Genomic DNA, 16,531 nt, shown 5'->3' on the forward strand with positions numbered 1-16,531 from the left:
AGTTAGGTCATGGTTTTTGATCCACTCTAACAATCTCTGTCTTTTAATAGGTGCATTTGGAATGTTGACATTCAAAGTGATTAGTGATATGGTTGGATTACTATCTGCTGTATTGATTACTGTTTTCTATTTGTTGCCCTTATAGTATGTCTATTTTTGTCTTCCACTCTTTTTTTCCCTTTGCTCTAATTGAGTTTTTTATATGATTCTGTTTTCTCTCCTTTTTTAGCATATCATTTACATTTCATTTTTTCCTACTTTTTTTTACTTGTTGCCCTGGAGTTTGCAATATACATTTACAACAAATAAGTCCACTTTCAAATAACACTATACTACTTCACACATAGTGTGAGTACTTTATAATAACAAAATAATCCTAATTCCTTCCTCTTATCCCTTGTATCTTTGCTGTCATTTATTTTATTTATATATAAGCATACATAAACATATACACACATAAGATATAGTCATAAACACACATAATCAGCTATCAATACATTGTTGCTATTATTTTGCTATGATTAGGCAGTATTTACTTATTGGGTGAAGTAGAAAAGAATAGCTTTATTGCTTTGCCAGGCAGAGGGGGCCACAGCGGTCTAATGCCCTCAAAACTGTGTGTACCTACCTGGAGGAGGTAGTGAGGAGTTTTATAAGAAAGGTTCAAAGAGAGCATGATCAGCTCATGGACCCAGGCAGTCTTTTAGATAGACTTCTATAATACTACGGTTATGTCCCAGTCTGTTAGTTAGCCTGTGCCCCTGGGCTATGAACTTCATAAGTGTTTTCAGTTTTTTTCTCTCCCCTTAGGTAGGACAGGATGACTCTGGTAGGCTGGAATTGAAAATTTCTGTTCCCCTTGTGGAGGTTAGAGCTGGCTGGAATTGGTTATATCCCTTCCCCAGTCAGTTAGGCTCTGAAAATAGCCCAGCAGGTCTGGCTTTGATTAACTAGTTTCAGCTAAGGGGAGACCCTCTAAAGAAAAACAAAATGTTTCAATGTATTTCAATATGGTTACTTTTCCCCTCTCCTTGCTGGAAGCCACAGGGGGTTTTCCTAGGATATTTTCTGTGGGAACCTGGCAGAGCTCTTGGAGGTAAATCTCACAGTATTGTCGGGACCCCATTATGACTGGGTCGCCCTGGAGTTTTTAACTTTCAAGAGTTTTTAAGTGAGCCTCTAGCAATTTGTCAGTTACAGTTCAGGTTTTACTACCCCAGCAGTGATTCCCTAGGTGGTTTCTGCTCATGAGTCTATGCACTAGGGAGCCAGAACTGCCTGTTTTTGCCTGTGGGTCTCTCCAGTCTTGGGACAGCAGTTTGCTCTGTGTCCTCCCCTCTCTCATGGATCCAAGAAGAGTTTAAAAGCTTTTTATTTGTTAGGATGAAGTGGAATGGCAATTTCTAAACTCCTTTTTTGCGGAACTGGAATGTAAGTGGTATTTTAGTTTTACTTATGGGGCTTATTAGCCAAAAATGCCTTCTTGGCCAGCTGTTACACCATTCATGCAGCCTGAGCGGACTGCCTCACTTGGGCCCAGCCCTGGTCCTAAAGTCCTCCTAAGAGGGGGAAGAAGCAAGTATATGGACTATATACTTAAGAAGTTTGTCGTAAGAGGAAGAAGGATTTAGATGGTTTCAAATCTTTTGACTTGGAGACCTGACAAGTATTAAGTATTTCCTGTATGTTTTATAGAATCTAAATAACTCTAAAGACCATGGAAAAGCTGAAGACGTCAGGTTTTATGAAATTACACCAGGATTTTTATATGGACAGGTTTTCCTTAGGGAAATAGGTAACAAGAAATTGGGAAAGCTGGGAAGACCGCCCCCAATATTTGAAGTAAAAAAAAGTTTACTGTAGGTGTGTACTGCTCCACTCTTTGGTGGAGAAGTGACGGGATAGGTTTGTGTTTTATGAAAACCTAGAATGCTCTGTTATATTTCTGTGAGGCCCCAACACCCTAATTGCTTTTTCCTTCATTGAAATGTGTGAGCTGTTCTTGGCTCTGAGGGCAGATACCTCTATGTTGGGATTGGGAATGAAAAGGTCACGGATTCAACTGCCTCAGCCATTCATCATTTGTGAGAGAACGTATGTAGACTGCTTCCTGGTCAACTCTTGATCAATGTATTTGTTAACTCTGGGCTTAGAGACTTTCTAGAGACCCTAGAGAACAAGGAAGAATCATTTTAAGAGCCTGTGTTTTCCTCTGCTCTGATTTCTCAACCAATTCTTTCCTACTGCTTTCTCTTTTTCTATAATTTCTCAAAGTTTCTAGTCTACTGGTGGAACTTTACCTTTTTTTTTTTAGTGTTATTATGTGTCATTCTTAAGAATATATACATTAAATGAATTAGGTGTGTAGGGTGGAGGTCAGGGAATATGTATTGCCACTTTAGAGGGATAGCGAGACAAAGGGTAGACAAGATGCACGTATTCAGTATGCAATATTAACCAAACATGATGACTAAATTAAAAACCCTGTAATTAGGACCAGTAGCCCACATAAGATATTGTTTTTATTAAAATGAATAAACTTTTATTAAGTAAGAACTGACTGTAATCTTTGCTTTCCATAGTTACTATTGAAAGTATAAATTGAATCAAATGTTTGAAATCTTTACATGAAAGCTGTGATTCCTGGCCTATTGGTTGGGCCCATCTCCAACTGTAAGCTTTGAGTGTATAAAAATGGGTACCTATAGCTATAGAAAAGGCAGGAGGAGGATCAGATTCCATGAGTAATAAACTCAAGACTCTAGGTTGATCTACCATGAGACTGACTCATTTTAGAACTGAAAAATACCTTTTTATCTCCAAAGTGTTAGACTTCTTTAACATTTGACATTTTAGATTCCAAATATTATTATCTAGTATAAAACAGTGCTTTATATTTTCTTAATTTTTAAGATGCACAGCCCTCATGAACAATAATGTTGATAGATACATCACTGAAGAATTATAGTTGGAACATTGACAGGATTTAAATTTTATTTCTGTACTGTTTATATAGGTTCTCACTTTAGGCTTTATATTAGAAAAACCAGATATAAGAGTGTGTTCATAGTAATGTAATAATCACAAAAATTTCAGCATGTTAAAAAAGTGTTGGTAGGCAAATACATTTTGAATTTCAAGTCCAAATTTTCAAATATCTGATTGTTCTTATCAATATCTAAAGGTCCTGTTATTTTACGTGTCCTTATGTTTCATCTCTTTTCTTTTAGGTCTCTTTTATTCAGAACCTTGTATTTTGTGTGGAAAGAGTTTACCGTGTGCCTGACTTTGGTGTCTGGGAAAGAGGAAGCAAATATAATAATGGCAGCACAGAGCTGCATTCGAGGTAATTTGCTGATTTCTGAGTGTTTGTTTGTTTGTTTTAATTTAAATGTGTGGAGCATGAACAAAAATCAAAGAACTAGATTAGAACTCTGGTTTCTATGTAATTTTCATTTCCTTTTTTTCTATATATGATTCAGATGAAATTCACTTAAAATTAAAGGAAGAGTCTGCTCTCAGTGCCCATCAACAGATGCAGGAAAAGAGCAGGGTGTCTTTCCCAGCTTCCCAAGGTGTCAGTACATGCATATCAGTATCCAGTCCAAGGCTTGGCCTTTCTGCTCAACCAAGTCATTTTCTTTTTCCTCTTTGAAATAACACTGTTTGAAAGATCAAGTACCTTAAAATTGCCAAACAGCAATTGTATATGCATTGCATGTAAAATTCCCTTTTGTGTTATAGAGATGATTTTTATTGTAACAAGAGATACTCATACCCTTTATATTTTGTTTAACTAAAAAATGTAGCTCAATTAGTCCTATCCATTTCGCAGTAAAAGATTTAAGAACCTAAAGATTATCAGCTATAGGTCAGTTTAGTCTCTTTATTGAGACTTGAAGAAACAGTTTAGGAAACACTGGTTAAGAGGAATCTGTGGCTCTCTACTTTTTTGGATAGAAGGACTAATTACGTACAAAAAATTAAGCTGATAAAAGATATTTAGTAAGCTAAAAACTGGCTCCAGATCACTAGTGCCTCAGTTTCCTGATTTATAAAATGGAGATAGTAATGTACTCTACTTTATAAAGTTGTTGTAATGATTGAGTTAGTATATATAAAGCATTTGAACACCTGGCATAAGTAAACACTGAAATATAAGTATACTCACATATTTAAGAATATTTTAATAACAAAGATCGAAACAAAAAGGATTTTTCATTTAACTCTGGACAGCTAACATACAAACTTTTCTATAAGTTTTATGATTCGTATGAGGCATTTTTATAATACAGAGTAGAATAATAGCAATATGTAAGGAAGACAGTAAAGGAGAGAAGTAGTTTGTGGTAAAGTGCAATTCAGACATTAAACAAATTCTGACAAATACTAAAAATAGGAAGATAACATTATATTTCAGTTATAAATTCTCAACATTCCAGATTATCAGTCAAATTCAAGACAGAAAGTTTATATGATTGGAAAAGGTGATTTTTTAAATATACCTTTTCAGTATTTATGATTTATCAGGCTCCTTTTCTGCTTTTTAGTAAATATTTAATATATGCCAGTGTGGTCCCACTGACATTATTTTCAGTATAAAATATTTGGAGTAGGGTTTTTCCTATTTATAAAAATTGTAGTAAACTCAGAAAGAACCTTGGGTAAAAGTTACCATTAACCCTAGAAAGTGAGGGTATTGAGAGGTCCCTAGTGAAAAAAACAGAGGCCCCAACATGTTTTCCTGTAACTGTGCTATCTTTAAATTGAATCATTAAGGATTTTATTTCAAGGCTCGAAGATTATTAAGTGATGTTCTTTGCTACCTTTTCCATGCAAAATTAATCTCAATTGTAGCAGGCCAGTTTTATTCAAATGGATGGGAAATGAAGTTTGCCATTTAGCTTTGGGTGATGGGTTTTATACATTTAGCATTCATCTTCTAATTTTCCATGGTAGAACACTTAAAAGAACTTCAAACCTTTTTTTTCCCCAAATGCTTCTTAGCTCAGATATCCACAAGCCTATTTTAGATATGTCACCTCTGCTGCCAAAATGGTCTGTTTTGAAACTACAGGAGACCTGAGCCCTAAGACACTCATGGACGCAGTGATGGCAGCAGTGGTGGGAGACCAATATCTTTCTTTTTTTTTAAATTTTTTTAACATCTTTATTGGAGTATAATTGCTTTACATTGTTGTGTTAGTTGCTGCTGTATAACAAAGTGAATCAGCTATACGTATACATATATCTCCATATCCCTTCCCTCTTGCATCTCCCTTCCACCCTCCCTATCCCACCCCTCTAGGTGGTCACAAAGCACCTAGCTGATCTCCCTGTGCTATGCAGCTGCTTCCCACTATCTATTTTACATTTGGTAGTGTACATATGTCATTGCCACTCTCTGACTTCGTCCCAGCTTACCCTTCCCCCTCCCCGTATCCTCAAGTCCATTTTCTACGTCTGCATCTTTATTCTTGTCCTGCCCCTAGGTTCATCAGAACCATTTTTTTTTTTTTAGATCCCATGGTTGAACAACCCTTCCTTTGAATATGATTTGCTGCTTAAGTTTTAGGTTTCTAACTAAAAAAAGATGGCTTAATTTTAAAAAAACCTCTTGATTAAGAATTCTCATTTTCTTTGTTCAGTAATTTTTCTAAGTCTTTTTTTTTTTTTAGATTCCATATATATGTGCTAGCATATGGTATTTGTTTTTCTCTTTCTGACTTACTTCACTCTGTATGACAGACTCTAGGACCATCCACCTCACTACAAATAATTCAATTTCGTTTCTTTTTATGGCTGAGTAATATTCCATTGTATATACATGCCACATTTTCTTTACCCATTCATCTGTCGATGGACACTTAGGTTGCTTCCATGTCCTGGCTATTGTAAATAGAGCTGCAAGGACCATTGTGGTACATGACTCTTTTTGAATTATGGTTTTCTCAGGGTATATGCCCAGTAGTGGGATTGCTGGGTCATATGGTAATTCTCTTTTTAGTTTTTTTTTTGTGTGTGTGTGGTACGCAGGCCTCTCACTGTTTTGGTCTCTCCTGTTGCGGAGCACAGGCTCCCGACGCGCAGGCCCAGCGGCCATGGCTCACGGGCCTAGCCGCCCCGCGGCATGTGGGATCCTCCCGGATCGGGGCATGAACCCGTGTCCCCTGCATCGGCAGGTGGACTCTCAACCACTGCGCCACCAGGGAAGCCCTCTTTTTAGTTTTTGAAGGAACCTCCATACTGTTCTCCATAGTGGCTGTATCAATTTACATTCCCACCAGCAGTGCAAGAAGGTTCCCTTTTCTCCACACCCACTCCAGCATTTATTGTTTGTAGATTTTTTGATGATGGCCATTCTGACTGATGTGACATGATACCTCATTGTAGTTTTCATTTGCATATTCTAATGATTAGTGATGTTGAGCATCCTTTCCTGTGTTTGTTGGCAATCTGTTCTGTGTTTATGCCCAGGGAGTAGAATGTAGAGCCACTACCAGTAAGGGATTAAGTCACACCTCTTAGTCTGTTGCTGTAAGACATCCCAGAACTATCTGTGCCTAGTTGGATCTGATCCAAGGATTGCTTAATGCAATATCCTTGTTATATCCTTAAGCTGTTCTCATAATTTTAGAAAGCCTGAAATAAAACATAGTAATTCTTGCTGTAAGTACTCATGCTGCCCTTTCCCTCTAACTTTCTTTGCCATTCTCCATCTCTGCCATGCAATCCTCCTTAGCAGGAATCAGAGAGAGCACAATCTGACTATCGCCTTGAGGCTCACGATGGCCTTGTGCTCACTGGCTTGGTAAATGTCCCTTTTTCTTTTGCCACAGTGTGCACATCCCTTCTAAACTGCATGTTGATCAAAGAAGATTACTGCCCCCAGACCCCCAAATCACATACACATCGTATTCCTTTTTTTTAGTAAATTTATTTATTTTATTTATTTATTTTTGGCTGTTTTGGGTCTTCGTTGCTGCGCATGGGCTTTTTCTAGTTGCGGCGAGCGGGGGCTACTCTTTGTTGTGGTGCATGGGCTTCTCACTGCAGTGGCTTCTCTTGTTGTGGAGCACGGACTCTAGGTGCGCGGGCTTTAGAGTGCAGGCTCTGTAGTTGTGGCGCACACGCTTAGTTGCTTCACGACACGTGGGATCTTCCCGGACCAGGTATCAAACCCGTGTCCCCTGTGTTGGCAGGTGGATTCTTAACTACTGTGCCACCAGGGAAGTCCCTACACATAGTATTCTGAGGATAGAGGCTCTCTCTTCAGCATCCAGGCTGAGTGGTCCTCTAATAATTGCAATCTGTAGCACTGTACAGTTACAGAATAATTTTTATTTAGGCCAAGCAGGAAACATTACTACCTTTTATACAGGAGGAAGCTAAAGTTTAGAAGGTTTTATAATTTCCTCCCCTCCGCTCCTTAAATGATACAGATCAAAAGGGTGTAGAGCTAGAACTGAATTCCAGGTGGTTGGCCTCCAAATCCAATGTGATTTTTACTGTATCACATTGTAATTTAAAGTCTGAAAAAGTTTTCCTAAAGTTTGAAAGAACAGCAGGGTGTACAATCTTGGTGACATTTTGCTAAGTTTCAAGGATATCTTTGCTTAGCAATCCGTAAAGCTTGATTCAGCATAATGCTTTTGTCAGTCCCTTCCTGATTCTACCCTTTTCAGCCCCAGGTTTGCTGGTACCTCTTTTAGTCCAAATTCTTGAATTATTTAGCATTTCTTAGATAAACTTCAGAATTGTTTTCTAAAAAGTGATCTCATTACATTTAACCAACACTATTCTCGCAGCAGCCTCACCCTTTTCAGGGATTTGGTAAAAGAGTCCATTGCTCTAAGATCAGTATAACTCTAAATGTTTCCTAAGTAACCATTCGCTGCTCTCCCGATTTTTCTGTTGACTTAACTTTCCTCATGCAACATGCTCCTTTTAGTTGCTCCTAGGGTGTCTGGAACTATTTCAAATAATTCTCCTTTTTTCTTCTGTTTATTCTCTAAGTCTTTTAATAAATTCCCTTACATTTAAAAATCTTATATTATTGGATTTAATTGCATTTTCCTTCATATATTCTTTTGGTACCTATTTATTATAACACTGATTCTTAATCCCCAGAGTTACATATCCAGGTAGTCCTCTTAGCTGCTCCAAGTTTAATTCAAGTTTTTAATTTTAATATTTTCCCTTCCTCATTTATGTAAGGATATTTCTACACCTTGGGGCTATCTTTAAACCCTTTAAACCAAAACTCTGTTTTGGAGAAGAGACGAGTCTTCTATAAAATGTGAATTGAATCTCAAACCTAACTTTGAATTTTTTGGCTATTGGGAAACAAAAAGGAAAGCTGTAATAACTTAGTAGTAATTTAGTAACATATGCCCAGATGGAAAGATTATTGTAGTTATATATCCAAATGGAAAGATTATTGGTTTTCTTGTGTGTGTGGTTGTTGTTTTTTTTCTGTTTTACGGTTTTATGTTCTGTTCTCTAGGTTTTTCCAATAAAGAAAGCTATCATTAAAATATCAGATAAGTAACCACATAGCTGTACTTTACTCAGTTTAAGATGCTTTTAGTGGCCATTTTATTTCATACAGTGCTTGTTATTTAAAGTAACTACTTAGTCTCCTTAAGTCATTTTTGATGTTCCAGTCATTGAGCTATGATACAAACAGCTATCCATCCATTCTGCTTCATTTTATGTATTTTTTCTGTACTGAGCAATTCATGAACACCCATTAAAACTATAGTACCGTAAAGTCCTTTTTCTTTCAGAGAGTATGATTGGATAGCTTAGGGAGTTAAAGCATAAGGTTAATGAATAGGAGATTGTAAATTTAGTTTCCACGCTTGCAGTTAATTTTTTGGATTCCATGGTGGGTTTTAAATCACCTAGTCCAAACCCATCATCTTTTCTAGGAAAGCTTTCATTTATGCAATAAATAACTTTATTACAAACTATCTCCCATGTAAACATCACTTTATTTTAGTTCCCGTAAGTAAGTTGAGGTTGAGGTTAACGCCTTGCAAGAATCAAGTTGGTGAACGTTCTGTTGGTTACAGTCACCTAATATTAATATGTGCATTAGCTAATCATGGAATAACTTTCTGATAATGTCTTGTGCCAGTAAAATACTTTTAATTCTTACAGCATACGTATCATATTTGCCAATAAATGTAAGATCACAACAGGAGTGTGTTTCTGTTTCTAAATAGCTTGCTGTTGCCAGAGTTTTAAATAACCAGTAAATAATAAATTAACATATTTGTGAATTTCAATTAAGTCCAATTATTCAACCAATTGCATTGGGAAAGAAAATTAAAATGTTGAGAATTTGACCCTTTCTCTAGTCCAGGTACAGTGTTTCTTTCTTTTGTAATGCTTTATTTAGAAGGCAGTTTCCAAATTCATCCCTTAGCTGTCTTTTTGCATCATTTTTAAACATAGAACCTTGGACTGGCTATATTATGTATCTCCTCCAGTACAGAAATTTTTATGTATTTGCCTTTTGAATAAGTTATTTTCTCTCGCTTCTCAAGATACTGTGAATAGTTTTAATAACACATATACCTCACACTGTAAGTGGAAGTTTTCTGGTATTACTAGGTTAAATGCCTGTAAGCGTTGGTGCACTGGGGGCTAATGGAGACTCCTAGGGCATTGGGGACACATCCTTAAGCAAAAAAACCAGTCGGCAGTGAATGTTTTTGCATGCATTGTCAGAGCATATGACTCCTATGGGCTCTTCTAACTCTTAGGTTCTGAGAATTTAGAATTCTTATGCAGGTACTGTTTGGTTTCCATTTGAAGTATGCAAGGATAGGTATGATTGTGCTGCGTGCATGTGCAGTTAGGAAGCTGCCTTAGGTTCTTAACTGGTTACCTATTATTTCAAATAAACAGCCCCAAACGTAGAAGCATAAAACAACAACAATCTTTTATTATTGTTAACTCTCATGGTTCAGAGGGTTGACTAGGCTAAGCTAGGGTGCTTAGGGTCTCATGTGTTTGCCATCACTTGTGGCTGGGGCTAGAGTCAACTTTGAAGGCTTCCTCACTCAGGTATCAGAGTGTTGACTGGGACTTTGTCAAGAGCTGTCTGCCAGAAGACCTATATGAAGTTTTTCCGTATAGTTTCCTCACAGCATGGTGGCTAGGTTCCAAGGTTCAGTGTCTCAAAACCCACAGGCCAGGTGGGAGCTGTATTTCTTTTTATGACCTAGCCTCGGAAATCATGCAGCATAACTTTCACTACATCCTGTTTGTTAGAGTCAGTAAGACCAGGCCATATTCTAGTGAGGGGAATTAGGCTCCACCTTGTGATGGGAGAAGTGTCAAAGATTTTGAAGATGTGTTTTGGTTTTTTTTTAAACATCTTTATTGGAGTATAATTGCTTTACAATGTCGTGTTAGTTTCTGCTGTATAACAAAGTGAATCAGCTATAGGTATACATATATATCCCCATATTCCCACCCTCCCACCCTCCCTATCCCACCCCTCTAGGTGGTCACAAAGCACCAAGCTGATCTCCCTGTGCTATGCAGCAGCTTCCCACTAGCCATCCATTTTACATTTGGTAGTGTATATATGTCAATGCTAATCTCTCACTTTGTCCCATCTTACCCTTCCCCCTCCCGTGTCCTCAATGCAGACATGTGTTAAACCACCACATATTCTTCATTTGGACTTTATTCCTTCTTGTCATTTCTCTAAAGTGACTTTGGCTATGAAAAGAGACTGTGTCTCTTGTCTTAAGTATACTAGCAGTACCACATGAATTATTATGGAATTTGTTTAACCTGTGGAAGCATCAGGTACTTCTTCAGGCAGTGAAAAGCTAGACAGCAGATTTGAGGCAATAGGGCAGTATCTTAATCCCAGATTATTGGCTCAGTTGTTCTTGAGGACCAGGGTAAAATGATCTGCATAGATTCTAGTAAGGAAGAGAGTTTTCACCAAAGAGAAAGTAAGGATGCATTTGAAAGCCACTTACACTTCATCTCTCAGGGCTTAGTTTCCTCATTTTAAAAGTAGAGGGGATAAACAAAAGAAATGCAAGACTTGTACATCAAAAACTGTAAAATATTGTTGAAAAAAATTAAAGAAGATATACAAGACTGGAAAGATATCCTGTGTTCAATGTACTCTGTATCAAAAATCTGTCTTTTTTGTAGAAATTGACAAACTGATCCTAAAATTTATATGGAAATGCAAAGGACCCAGAATAGCCAAAACAACATTGAAGAACAAAGTTGGAGGAGTCACACTTTGCCACTTCAAAATTTACTACAATAATGAGCTTACTGTAGTTACAGTAATCTGCTACAATACTTTAAAAGGGTGGTATTGGTATAACAACAGATATAGAGATCAATGCAGTAGAATTAATGATCTAGAAATAAACCCATCTATGGCCAGTTGATTTTGACAAAGGTACAAAGATAATTGATAGAGAAAGAGTAGTCTTTTCAACAGATGGTGCTGGGACAACTGGATAGCCATTTGTAAAGGAATGAATTTGGATCCCTACTTCATATCATGTACAAAAATTAACTGGAAATGGATCAATGACCGGTAGTAAGAGCTAAAAGTATAAGACTCTTAGAAGAAAACATAGTTGTAGATTATTGTGACCTTAGGTTAGACAAGGTCACACCTTAGCTATGACACCTAAAGCACAAGTAATCAAAAAAAAAAATTTTTTTTAATATGTTTTTGTGTGAACAAAAGTTTTCATTTCTCTGGGATAAATGCCCAGTAGTTCATTTGGTGGGTAGTTGCATGTTTAGATTTTTAAAAAACTGCAAGCCTGTTTTTTAGAGTTCCTATATTGCTTTACATTCCTACCAGCAGTGTATGAGTAATGTAATTTCTCTGCATCTTTGCCAGCATTTGATGTTATCACTATTTTTTGTTTTAGTTACTCTGATTGGTTTGCGGTGATATCTTATTGTGGTTTTAATTTGCATTTCCTAATGGATAATGAAGTTGGGTCGTTTCATGTGCTTATATACCATCTGCATATCCTCTTCAGCAAAATGTCTCATGTCTTTTGCTCATTTTCTAGTTGGATTGTTTTTTATTGTTGATTTTTGAGAGTTCTTTATATAATTCTTGATACTAGTCCTTGTCAGTTCTTTGTTTTGCAAATATATCCTCCCAGTCTGTAGCTTGTTTTTTTGTTAGCGCAAAACTTTTATGAAATCCATTTTATCGATTTTTCCCTTCATGGATTGGGCTTTTGGTGTAGAGTCTGACAACTCTTTGCCTAACCCTTGATTCTGATGATTTTCTCTGATGGTTGGTTTTGCAAAAGTTATATAGTGTTATGTCTTATACTTAAGTTCATGATCTATTTTGAGTTAACTTTGTATAAGGTGTGATGAGACTTAGGTTGAAGTTCTTTATTTTTTTTTTTCATATGAATGTCCAATTGCTTCAGCATTATTTGCATTTGTTGAAAAGCCCATCTTTCCTCCATTGAAATGCCTTTGTGCCGTGTTAAAAATAAAGTGGACATATTTGTATTGGTCTATTTCTGGGTTCTATGTATCTATTCCTCTGCTAATACCACTGATATGATCATGTCAATTTTCTTCTTTAGCCTACTAATATGGTGGATTATACTGATTGATTTTTGATTATCAAGCTAGCCTTGCATCCCTAAAATAAACCTCACTTGGTCAGTTATGGTGATAATTCATTTCACATATTGCTAAATTCCGTTTACTAATTTTTTGAAAAAGGATTTTAATATCTATATTCATGAGAGATACTGGTCTATAGTTTTCTTTTTGTGTATTGTCTTTGGTTTGTTTTGGTATCAGCTCAATGCTAGCTTCATAAAATGAACTCTGAAGTGTTTTTTTCCCTCTATTTTCTGTAAGAGATTGTGTAGTATTGGTGTCAATTTTTCTTTAAATGTTTGGTAGATTTCTTCAAAGAAATCATCCAGGTATGGAGATTTCTTTTTTGACCATTTGAAAATTATGGATTCAATTTCCTTAATAGTTGCAGGGCTATTCAAATTATTTCATATCAGGTGAGTAGTGATAGTTTGTGCTTTTCCAGGAATTGATTTATTCCTTCTAAGCTATGTGCATCAAATTGTTCAGAGTATTTTCTCATTATCCTTTTGATGTCTGCAGTGTCTGTAGTGATACTCCTGTTTTATGCCTAATATTGGTCACGTGTGTTTTGTCTTATTTCTTTGTTAGTCTTTCTAGAGGTTTGTCAATTTTCTTTTGCTCTTTAAAGAATCAGGTGTTTGTTTCATTCATTTTTTTCTGTTTTCTGTGTTGAATGTCATTGATTTCTGCTGTTATCTATGTTATTTCCTTCTGTTTGCTTCAGGTTTATTTTGCTCTTTTTCTAGTTTCATTACATTGGCCTTAGATAATTGATTTGAGGCTTTTCTCTTTGCTAATATATACATTTAGTGCTGTTAATTTCCCTCTCAGCACTTTAGTTATACTACATAAATTTTGGTGTTATATTTTCATTTTCATTCAGTTCAGTCTATTTTTTTATTTCACTTGAAACTTCCTCTTTGGTTCATGTGGATTATGTAGACAGGTGTGTATTGTTTTCTTTACAAGTGTTGGGAGATATTCCTGTTGTTGTCCTATTATTGGTTCTAGTTTGATGCCATTATGGTTAGAGAACACAGTATGATTTCAGTTCTATTATAGTCTTGAGATTCTGTTTATGGCCAAGGTATGATCTCTTGGTATATGTTGGTGGGCACTGGAAAAAATATATATACTCTTGTTATATAGAATTGTATTAGTTGATTTGTGCTGCTATAACAAAGTACCATAGACTGGGTAGCTTAAACAATAGGAATTTATTTATTATAGTTCTGGAGGCTAGAGTATCCAGTATCAACTTGCCAGCCATTTCTGTTCTCTGGTGAGGACTTTCTTCTGATTTGCAGATGGTCACCTTCTTGCCATGTCCTCTCATGGCAGAGAGGGAGAGAGAAAGCAAGCTTTCTGGCATCTCTTCTTAAAGGGATACTAATCCCAGGACTTCCCTGGTGGTCCAGTGGTTAAGACTCCATGCTTTCACTGCAAGTGGTGTGGGTTTGATCCCTGGTCAGAAAACTAAGATCCCACATGCTGTGTGGCATGGACATAACTAATCCCGTCATTCATTGGGGCCCCACCTTCATGACCTAATCTAAACCAAATTACCTCCCAAAGGCCCATCTCCAAATACTTGGGCTTGGGACTTCAGTTATATGCTTTCTTTTGCTTTTTTGCATGATATTTTTTAATAAAATCCTTTTACTTTCAACCTGCCTATATTGTTGTATTTGAAATGAGTTTCTTGTAGACAGTATATAGTTGGGTTATGTTTTTAAATCAACTCTGCCGATCTTTCTTTTAATTGCCATATTTAGACCTTTTAAATTTAATGTAATTATTGATATGTTTGAGCCTAAGTTTGCCATTTTATTTTTGTTTTGTGTTTATTCTCTCTGTTTTTCATTTCTCTGTTTTCTTTTTCCTACCTTCCTGTGGATTCTTAAACATTTTTTAGAATTACGTTTTGATTTCTCTATAGTGGTTTTGAATGTATCTTTTTTATAGCTTTTTAGTGGTTGCTCTATATTATTATGTATACATATGTACTCAGTGTATTGATGTCATCATTTTACCAGTTAGAGGGATTATAGAAACCTTACCTTCGTTTGTGTTATGTTACCCTCCCCCATTTATTATAATATAATTATCTTAAATATTTCCTCCATATACATTTAGAACCACAGTGTTATAACTTTCGGTGTAACTGTCAAACATAATTTATAAAACTCAAGAGGAGAAGAGAAGCCTATTGTATTTATCAGTATTTTTGTTTACCATATTCTTTCTATCTATCTATCCAGCATTTCCTTTCTGTTTTGAGAACTTACTTTAGTCATACTTTTAGGGTAGATCTGCTTGTGACAGATCTCTTGTTTTTCCTTCATCTGAGAATGCCTTGCTTAAATAAATAAATAAATAGAATATATTTATTGGTATAAGTTTCTAGGTTGACAATTCTTTTCTTTCAATGCTTAAAAACTCTTGGGTCACATCCTTTTAGCTTTCATTGTTTCCTGTAAGCAAGTCACTGTTATTTAATTGCTTTTCCCCTGTAGGTAAATTGTTTTCTCTGGCTACTTTCAAGATTTTTCTTTGTCTTTAGTTTTCAGAGGTTATGATGTGTTCTAGAATGGATATTTTTATTTTATTCTGTTTGAGTTTCACTCAGCTTTTTGTCTCTTGCTAATTGGGAACATTTCTGCCATTGTTTCAAGTGCTTTTTTTTTTTTTTTTTTTTTTTAACTCTGTCCTTTCTCTCCTCTCCTTCAGGAAGTCCAATGACATGAATGTTAAATCTTTGTTAAAGTCCCACAGGGTCCCTGAGGTTCTCTTCGTTTGTTTTTTTAAGTCTATTTTCTCTCTTTTGTTCAGATTTGATCATTTCTATTGTTTTATCTTCCAGTTTAGCTATTCTTTCTTCTGTCTCCTTCATCCTGTTCACTGAGCTTTTGATTATTGTATTTTTCAGTTTAAAAACTTTGCTGAGACTTTCTGTTTCTTAGCTGAGACTTTCTCTTTTCATTTGTTTCTGTCATATTCACAATTGCTCACTGAAGCCTTTTTGTCATGGCTGCTTTAAAATCTTAGATAATGGGCTTCCCTGGTGGCGCAGTGGTTGAGAGCCCGCCTGCCGATGCAGGGGACACGGGTTCGTGCCCCGGTCCGGGAAGATCCCACATGCCGTGGAGCGGCTGGGCCCGTGAGCCATGGCCGTTGAGCCTGCGCGTCCAGAGCCTGTGCTCCGCAACGGGAGAGGCCACAACAGCGTGAGGCCCACATACCGCAAAAAATAAAAAAATAAAAAAAAATAAAATCTTAGATAATTCTCACATCTCTTTTGTCTCAGTGTTACTATCTATTGATTGCCCTTCAGTTTGAGATAGTCCTGTTTCTAGATATGATGAGTGGTTTTTTTAATTATTATTATTGAGACATGGACTTTTGGGGTATTATAAGACCCTGGGGACTTTAATTTTTTATTTTAGCTGTATTTTTTGCCACCACTCTGACAGGGGAAGGGGGTAGGCACATCACCCCATTACTGCCAGGTGAGAATATAAGGCCAGGTTTTTTTTTGTTGGCACCCAAGATGGAGACTCTTCATTACTGCTGGGTCTGGGTTGTTATGTCTAGTTCCCCAGTAGGCTTCCATTAATACCTACCTGGCTGGGAAAGATGGAAGTACCTCATTACTGATTTCCAGTTGACCTCCACTTACATGACAGGGAAAGGGTGTGGCCGCTTTACAGCTGGGCATTAGTGAAAGTTTTAATTCTCCACTGGACGTCCTCTGGTGCCATCCCAAGAGGAAGGGGAGATTCACCTAATTACTGATGGGTGGGAATGAAAGTTTAGGCAGCCTATGTGATCTCCACTGACACTGAGGTGTGAGAGGGGAGACTTTTGTCATCCATGAGGAATGAAA

At 36.6% G+C, this 16,531-nt stretch overlaps 1 protein-coding gene across 8 annotated transcripts in view; it reads left to right on the top strand.

Moving 5' to 3' along the window:
* Nucleotides 1–16,531, top strand: part of PHKB (phosphorylase kinase regulatory subunit beta) — a 204,830-nt gene that overhangs the window by 62,570 nt on the left and 125,729 nt on the right. For all 8 annotated transcript variants that reach the window (XM_060085615.1, XM_060085609.1, XM_060085613.1 and 5 more), the window contains one exon: nucleotides 3,231–3,346. In XM_060085615.1, coding sequence (XP_059941598.1) covers nucleotides 3,231–3,346 — 116 coding nt within the window. The remainder of the gene's footprint in view (nucleotides 1–3,230; nucleotides 3,347–16,531) is intronic.

This window comes from Mesoplodon densirostris, chromosome 19, assembly GCF_025265405.1.
Source record: "Mesoplodon densirostris isolate mMesDen1 chromosome 19, mMesDen1 primary haplotype, whole genome shotgun sequence".
Lineage (NCBI taxonomy): Eukaryota > Metazoa > Chordata > Mammalia > Artiodactyla > Ziphiidae > Mesoplodon > Mesoplodon densirostris.